Source organism: Cucurbita pepo, chromosome LG16, assembly GCF_002806865.2.
Source record: "Cucurbita pepo subsp. pepo cultivar mu-cu-16 chromosome LG16, ASM280686v2, whole genome shotgun sequence".
NCBI lineage: Eukaryota > Viridiplantae > Streptophyta > Magnoliopsida > Cucurbitales > Cucurbitaceae > Cucurbita > Cucurbita pepo.
Window position 1 is genome coordinate 4,334,042 of NC_036653.1, and position 9,385 is coordinate 4,343,426.

General features: G+C 34.5%; 1 protein-coding gene across 1 annotated transcript; it reads right to left on the reverse strand.

Moving 5' to 3' along the window:
* Window positions 1–3,948: 3,948 nt before the first annotated feature.
* Window positions 3,949–8,319, reverse strand: LOC111777839 (extra-large guanine nucleotide-binding protein 1-like; the record flags this gene model as incomplete). The annotated part of the gene is given in 8 exon segments (XM_023657561.1): window positions 3,949–4,634; window positions 4,711–4,874; window positions 5,054–5,295; window positions 5,626–5,812; window positions 6,469–6,642; window positions 6,731–6,832; window positions 6,925–7,062; window positions 7,160–8,319. Coding segments are annotated over 8 exon segments (2,634 nt in total). The 3' UTR covers window positions 3,949–4,048.
* Between the last annotated feature and the right edge of the window lie 1,066 nt (window positions 8,320–9,385).

A 9,385-nucleotide genomic window follows, 5' to 3' on the forward strand; every position in this document is an offset into this window, starting at 1 on the left:
GAAAGAAAAAATAGGGAGGGGTATAGTTGAAATAAAAAATGTAATAAGGGTTAAATATGCAAACTATAAAGTGGTCCAGAAGGGCAAGTCGACGAAGGCCACTTTTGAAGCTTAAATTGTTTGATAACTATAAAGTCTTTGGTCGGCCAATATTTTATACAATAATTCCTTTTTAATATATAAAACTAATTTTCTTTTTAATTTTCCTAAATTATTTTCAATCTTAAAATAATAAAAAATAAAAAAATGATTTGAAATAAATAAAAATGATAGAATTTCTCTACTTCCAATCTATTTGTGGTTCTCAAGGAACCGAATCTCTCTTTTGAGACGTAGTCTAGTTCATTACGTCTTGAAATTTCTCTTCTTATTAAAATCGTGGTGCGTAACGCGTATCTTTTTCTGCTCGATCATGAAACCCATAAATCAAAAATTAATTAATTTTTTTTTTTTTTTAAACTAAAAAAAAAATTTAATTTTAGAATCTGATGAGAAAAAATAATATTAAATGGGACATAAAAATAGTATTTTAAAAACTTGCTTTTTTATAATTTAACTAAAATTAAATATTTTTATTAATAAAGATAAAAATCATAGTAAAGTAAATAGGATCGAATCAACATAATTTTCCAAAAATTAAATAATTATCAACCAATGACTAAATAAATGCATTTTTCTTTTTTTTGGTCGATAATAAAATTAAATGCATTTGAATAGAAAACCTCCAAATTTAAAAGATATTTAAAATTAAAATCCCAAAAGAACCCTTTTTTTTTTCTTTTTTCTTTTTAGAGAATAATATCAACAAAAAAAAGTCCAAAACCCAAATCAAAATCAAATCAATGGGAAAAAAAATTAAATAAAAAGAAAATTCATCAATTATTAATTTGATTTAAAGTGACGTGGGTCCCACCACACATCCACGTCACCATCCTTATCATCTTCTCAATTCTTCCACATAATCACTGCCAAATATAATCCAAAAATAGAGTCCCCACACGCTAACCACTTTCCCATTCCCTTTTATCTCTCCCACCAATAAAAAAATTACGATTAAATTTTAAAAAAAAATAATTAAAAATATTCTAAAAGAACTTGTACGGAGCCAACGCTCGTGACTTTGTTTAGGCCTGATAGTAATGGAGATAGTATTTCTCACTTATAAACTCATAATCTTCTCATAAATTAATCAATGTGGGACTCACTTCCAATAATCTTCAACACGGATAATCTTCACCCTTCAGAATAGCTTACAATGATACCAATTTTAAATTTTATCTTGATCCGAAAATTAAAAAAAATTAGAGTTTTAAAATTTTAATGCCAAGATAAGATAGATGCAAAGTATACATTATTCTTAAATTAAATATATTTATTAATTTGGATGTATATGTTTTTGAAATTAAATTATTTATTTATAAACTACATAGGCCAGCTCATCAACTCAGCAAAATCTTCTCAAATCCACTCATATATTTTTATTGCTAAGAATTTTAAAATTTAAAATAATTTATATGTTTTAATTAAAATTAATAAATTAAAATATATTAGATCTATAAATAGTTTTAAAAAATTGAAAAATGAAATATCTATTAGAATATACCTCAAAATTCCTCCATAAATTGAGTATTCAACCCATGAATAATAATATTAATTAATTAATTAATTAATTAATTAATTAAATATATGTCCTCTCTATATAAATGTCTCCAAATTGTGCAAAAATAAAAAGAAAAAGGAAAAGAAAAAACATGTCGGCAATGGTGGAGTCATGGATGAGCGAGCTGGGGAAGTGGAAGAACAGAGTTGAAGCTCAGAAGAAGAAGAAGCCATTGATGCCCAAATCCAACCAATTCCTCCAAAACGACGCCGTCTCTGCACATTCCGACGACACAGAAACAGAAAGAGAACGAGAAACCACCATCTGTTTGCTCATCGATCGCTTCGCTCCGTCGTGATGCGCCGCCGGACAACTCCCCCTCCTCTGTTTTCCTCTGTTTTCCTCTGTTTTCCTCTGTTTTCCTTCTCATATCTTTGTAAGTATTTCACGAATATATTTGTAGAGTAAATCAGTTAATTTTCTGCTTTTTCCCACCGCCACCGCCACCGCCGTCTCTTCACGACGCGGCGGCGGTTCTCCACTTTTCCGGTCGGCAGCGGTGGTGGCTTCCGAAGGTTCTGGCTTTCAGCTGCCCCGAAAAGTCCAAAATTGTGGAGTTATGTGTATATTTCTATTTTAATCCTTTTTTTAATAAGATCTTGTTCTTTTTATTTATTATTTTATTTTATTTTATTTACTTTGTCTCTTACCTTCGCCATAATTCTCAATTTCATCTTTAATTTTCTAAAATTTTAAGATAATTCAATATTAATGAATTTTTTTTCCATGGATTTAAATATATTTCACAGGTGAAATTTAAATTTTAAGAATATTAAACTAAATTAAATTTAATGTACTTTTAAATTTTTAATTTAGGGAAATGATTTATAAGTTAATTAAATAATATTTTAAAATCTTATCGCAATTATAAAATTTAATGATTTATTAGACTTTTCAAAACTTTAAATTTACGATTAAACTTATAATTTAATAAAATATTTAATATTTGATACAAAATTTAATTGAAATAGAAGGATGGACAAAAGGCTATGGCAGTGAAAATATATCTCATGCTTCTAAAAAAAGAAAATAAATTAAATTAAATACTTTTTTTGAGTAATGATATTTTATTTATTAAATTATGTGGTTAATAGTCTGTCCACATCGGTGCCACGTGCTGCGCCTTTAGTTTGATAATTTGAAGAAAAATCTGAGATGTCACATCACATGTCACCTTAATTTCCTACACGACACTAATTTGATAAGTTTCGCTTAACACGTGTCTTGTTTTTATTTGTCGGAAATTTTGTACATGCCACGTAATCGTTGAAATTTACTGCAGATCGTGACAACTCACATCGTGTAAGTTGCAATATGTCGGTTAATGGTTTAATGATACGTGTCAAGTGCTAATTGGATTAGGTTATTTCATTCCCCCACCATTTAAAAGATTTAATATATAATTAAAAAAAAGATTTAATATATAATTAAAAAAAAAAAAGATAAAATTGAATTTTTTTAAAAAATAAGATGAAATTGAGAATGAACTCAAAAGATAAAAAAACTAAATAAATATAAATATTTAAGTGATTACCAAATTAGTCTCGACCCGTAATTATCTTGGTAAAGCTTTATTATGTTGTATGTCACGATCTTGCTTGTCCAATGCGTATTGTGTAATTATCTTGGTAAAGCTTTATTATGTTGTATGTCACGATCTTGCTTGTCCAATGCGTATTGTCTATGGCCGCATGTTGAATGTTCCAATCATACTCGTAATTATCTTGGTAAAGCTTCATTATGTTATATGTCACGATCTTGCTTGTCCAATGCGTGCTATCTATGGCCACATGTCGAACGTTTCGATCATACTTGTTCAAAACGTGTAGTCCATGGTCGTATATCCATTTCAAACCTTTTTACCTGCTTACATGTTAAATAGGCTTTTATTATTATAGTTATGTTAACACCTGGGTACATGACCGATCACCAAAATCATGTCTAATAACCATCATGGTTAAAATTCTTCCTACCCAAGTTATAAGTTATCGAAGTAGTTGTTATCTATTCGCTTTTAGCTTATAACATAACGTGACACAAAACTCGAGCATACACTAATATTGTCTGTGAAATGCAAACTCACACGGCTAATTGTTCGTTAGGTTAAAACAAGTGTCACACAATTGCTGTCTCCCTCCTGCAACAATGCGATTGTGACACCATACACCCTCTCAACAATTATCCACACAAGCATACGATGTGTCAATGTAAATAGAGTCCGAGACCGAAAAAATCCAAGGATTCCATTTCGCCCGAATCAGAAGTGAATTTATTCAATCATATGGAGCTGATCTTAATTATTTAGCTTTATTTTATAAGAAAAAAATAAATAATTTAGAGAGCCATATAATGAAGTAAATTTACAATACCTCCTTAAAATTTGATTTCCTATGTGAAGCTGCTGCTTGCATCAACGCTGGCACTTGAAATTTCAGTAACGCTGAGGTTAGGCTTGTCTACTTGCCATTTGATTATCTCCCTTGCAAATCTAAGAGCTGCATTCACATTTTCAGCCTCCATCCCTGTAGTCTGTGAAACAAACAACTTTTTGTCTGTCAAAGAACTGAACAATCTCTTGAATTTCACTGCTATGTACTGAAACGCTCGTTGAGCAAATGCCGGGTTCATGTCGCTGCTACTTCCTCCACCCGAATTTGTAGCCATCATCGAATTGAAGTCGTGGAACCACTCGCATTGGTCAAGAGGAACTTGAATGATCTTTTCTTCAAAGAGATCAAACTTGTTGAGTATGAGAAGGAAGTTCTTCCCTCTCAAGGCTCGATGCGTCATGATGCTTTCGAAGAGTTGCTTGCTTGCCATCATCCGGTTTACTAGAACTCCGTTATCGTCTTCGTCGAATTCATCGTAATCGGTCAAAGAAACACAAAATAAGATTATGTTCATGTCTTCAAACATCTCCAACCATTTGCAGTTCCCTGCCAGGGTACTATGATGAACTCGAATCAGCTGGTACCTAAAAGTGCAAGGCGTCGGGTTTTTTAGATGGTGACTTCATATAAATGTATGCTAAAATCCATTGAAAAAAGAACCTTAATGACGAATCGTGCTCGTAAGGAGGATCGAGATAGGAGTCCTGTCGTGACTCGGGGAACGAGAACTCCATGTTAATGAGGCTGTTACATGAGGAGATCCCCTCGGCATACAAGATGTCCTTGTGAGAAGGGTCATACTCTGTACTTGAAATGTCAACAGCCTGCGTTGATAAAGAAATTTACTATGATCTGTAGTCCGGTATTCATAAGCAGGACACCAGGGGAAACATAAACTCACCCGATCTAATAAACTGTGATAACCGAAAACCGAAAACCGAAAACATCTAACAAACTGTAAGCATTTCCAATAACATAAACTCACCCAAAAACATGAACTCACCTGATCAAGGAAATACGTAGCAACACTTGGGAGCATTTCTAGTTCGTGCCTTCTACTGTACGTGGCTTGAAAGGCTTCATCCTTCAATAACTCTTCCACTAATTGGGTATACACACGGGTAGCAGCCGGGAATATGATTTCGAAGTTACCCGACGCCACGACTTGAAGAAGCCAATCTGCAAATCCTTTCAGTTTAAGGCCAAGGGAATACGCGGTCTTGCGCTCCAACGGATCTTCATTCCCTGTCACCACAGAACAATCCCTTACTCTACTCATTAATCAGCTGACTAATGTAGGGTGAGATCCCACGTCGGTTGGGGAGGAGAACAAAATATGCTTTATAAGGGTGTGGAAACCTCTCCCTAACAGACACGTTTTAAAAATCTTGAGGGGAAGCCCAAAAGGAAAAACTTAAAGAAGATGATATCTGCTAGCGGTGGGCTTGGGCCGTTACATGTAGACACAATGAAATCATAATCTATTAACTGAAAAGTGCATCAATGTGGACATATTCTATGCAAGTTATTCATTGTTGGGAAGAAAACACATCTGAAAATTGAATTACAACAGACCTGATGCTGACGAGATGGACGGATCGTTCACGGGTTTCTTATTTTTCTCGTCCATCAAAATCTCTTCTTCAAAACGTTCCCGTCCTTCCAATAGTATGCCAAGATACCAATACAACTTCCTTTGAATCAGGAACTTTATATTACGACGCTCGTCATCAGAGAAAGGAACTTTATATATTAGTTTGGCCTAAAATGAAGAAATGATCACTGTTCAGGAAGTATACAGGATAAGCATTTTATATCAATATTATTTGTAGTATACCAATGATAGTGCGAGATCCCATATCAGTTGAAGAGGAGAACGAAGCATTCTTTATAAGGGTGTGGAAACCAATTCCTAGCAGAGGCGTTTTAAAAACCTAGAGAGGAAGCTCAAAAGGGAAAGTCCAAAGAGGACAATATTCACTAGCAATGGTCTCCATCTCTTACAAATGGTATCAGAGCCAGACAATAGGTAATGTGCCAATGAGGAGGCTGAGCCCCGAAGGGGGTGGACACAAGGCGGTATACCAACATGGACGTTGGACCCCGAAGAGAGATGGATTAGGGGGACCCACATCGACTGGAGAAAGGAACGAGTGTCAGCGAGGATGTTGGGCCCCGAAGGGGGGTGGTGGATTGTGAGATCCCACATAAGTTGGGGAGGATAACGAAACATTCTTTATAAGGGTGTGGAAACCTCTCCCTACCATACACGTTTTAAAAACCTTGAGGGAAAGAGAAGCTCAAAAAGGAAAGCCCAAAGAGGACAATATCCGCTCGCAGTGGGACTCCCAAGTACAACCAAGAAGGGTTAAGTAGAAGTTTATGAAGCATAAAATGTAGTATTACTACTGAAATTACCTGCTTGAATATGGTACTCGTGCCAGAATTTTTGTGGCCAACAAGTAGAAGTTTATGAATCGGTTTCAGCTCGGGACAAACATAACTAGCTTTGTCCACTATTTCCTCTCCAGAAGGTGCAGAATTAGAAGGAATAGGCAAAGAAAAAAGAGCACAAGCAAGCTTCGTTCTAGTCTGCAGAGTAAAGTACTTAAAGTGTTCATGTGAGTTTCATATATATACGATAGAGCAGGAAAAATCAAACGTTATCGCATAATGTTACCTTGTCCCATATTTTCCCCTGATTGTTCATTCCCTCTTCTCGATATGATCCATCAGCACTAACCCAAAAAGAAGGCCTTCCTTCACAAGGTACTCCAGCCATCTGCAGCCAACATGATCCCATTTGTGTTATTTGCACGTCCATATGATTCAATAAAGCTAAACTAAATATAAACACTGGATAAACAACACCACCTTCAGTATCCGGAGCTCTTGTTTAGTGATCTCCCGATTATTGATGCACACATTTGTATCGCCATTGCTAGCGTCCCTCTTCATCCGACCTCCAACTTCGAGCTGGAAGCTAACTATCTGACTCGGTCCATGTCCTTCCTGTTTAGTTCAAAACTAAGAAACTTCTCATGGTGCAAATGACTTCTTCTACATGCTCATAAGATCAAACAAAATCAATCAATCAAAGAGAGAGGACCTTTCCCCAGAAGCCTGATACTTTGTCATACCAATACCGTCCTGGTTTTAGATTCTTCGGTGGCTTTCGACAACTTTGCAACATAAGCAGCTCTTGGCGACTTAAACGGTCGCCATTGACGTAAACAAGTCTTGCTGGGAGCTGGTTAACTTCACACCCCTTCTCACGCAACATCGTGCGCTTAACTTCCGAGTCAGTAAGCAACCTCTTGAGCACTTTAGAGGCTTTACCAAGGTTATCTCTTCTTGATTCATCAATCCTAAACCCAATACAACTGATACACTTCCTTCCTTCTGGCATTGATCCCATTGCTCTTATTACACACTCAACACAATATTTGGCTCCACAAACTAAACATACTTCCTTTTCAGTGAAACGGTTCCCTTTGAGGCAGTAATAGCACGACCCTTTCTTCCCCTTCCTTTCAGCTCTAGGCATCTCTTCGATACTCTCATCCTCAAATTGACTTGAATGAGTATCAAGAAAGGTAACAGCTGAAGGCCTTCTGCCATGCCGTGGCTGAGTTTCATCATCATCTTCCTCCTCTCTTACAGCAAAAATCCCAGAAGATGAGCTCCGACCGGATTCTTCTGATTCGGAATCGCTCGAATTCGTGTAACCTTGAAAATCCTCTTCATTCTTAATTTCCAATGATTCTAATCTTTCCCTTTGCTCATAGAAATTCTCTAGTTTACCAGAACTTCCAATTCCATCACATGAATTGATATTACATTCATCTTCCCCATTATCCTCCTTATTGGCACCAAAACAAACAGAATTAGGGATGGAATTTGAGCCCCTCTTCAGTTTCTTCAAGATAGGTTGTATCACAGGCAGCGATGATAAATCATCGCCGAACTGAGACGATGAAACAACAAGAGAAGCAGTAGGAATATCATCGACATTGATAGGAACTACACGGGGAATTTCGTAATTGATTCCAGGACCAGTATACTCGACGGCAAAAGAACATTCAGCAGAGAAATCTTCATCATTAACAGGAGAAGCATCCTGGAAAAACTTTTTCAGAATCCGAACCATAACTCGCCGATTAAACAACAAAATTCAAAAAATCCCAATCCAAGCCCATCGAGCATAATCAATTAACAAAACCTCCAAAACACAAAGATCAAAGAAATAAAAAAAATAAAATAAAAAAAAGGAGTAGCGATTCTCCAGTTCGTGGGAGCCCACATTCAAGAAAGTCGAATCAGAAGACTTTATGACGATAGGGCACATGGAAAAGGAGTGTCCTGTTAAAGAAAATGGTGGGAATGCGAATGCCATACTCAGTCAACACAAAGACTACAGCGAAGACTTGGATTACTAGAAAAAGAATCCAATGGTGGAAATCAACGCGTTCAAGTAGCAAGAAAATCAATCAGAGGGACAGAACAAAGGTAGGTGTTCGTCATTATTACAATCAAATATGCATACAATACGTCAAATTGGAGAAGAGACTTGTTCGAGTATTACCGATTCTCCATTCCACGTTCGTCGTCCCCACTCCATAGAATCCGAATTGAAAGGCGATTTTGAACATTCTGCGATAGAAAAATAGCGATTTGTCGTGTCGTATCGGGCGGAAGAGGTGAGTAGCGAGCGGGCTAAGGGAACTTTTACCGGATTTCTCGTTTCTAGAAGAAATGACGGTTTGATTCAATATTATATTTATAATTTAAAATAAAATATCTGAAAATAAAATAACTATAAGATATTTTAATTATAGATAATTAACTTTTCTTAATTATTTTAGTATTTTTAATTTTAGGGTTTTTAATTTATTGTGGGATAATTTTAATAATTCTCTTTTGATAAAAATATATAATTTTTTAACAATAAATATTTAGCACATTTTATATTTTAAAAATTAAAAATTGTATATAGCATAATAAATTATATTAAATGAGATATACCATTAATCTTATACTCTTATAATAATTTATTAATAATTACTTAGTTTTATTAATTATAGTTTATTATTATTAATTATAATTTTATTTTGAATCAATTAATTATATTAACATAAAATACATTGTAATTGAAAGAAAAAAAAAGAGTATTAGAAAAAAAAATCATATTTAAAAATTATAAATCCTACCCTGGTTAATCTAAATNAATTATAAATCCTACCCTGGTTAATCTAAATTCTAACAAAAAATAGGTGTATATATATATATATATATATATATATATATATATATATATATATATATATATATATAT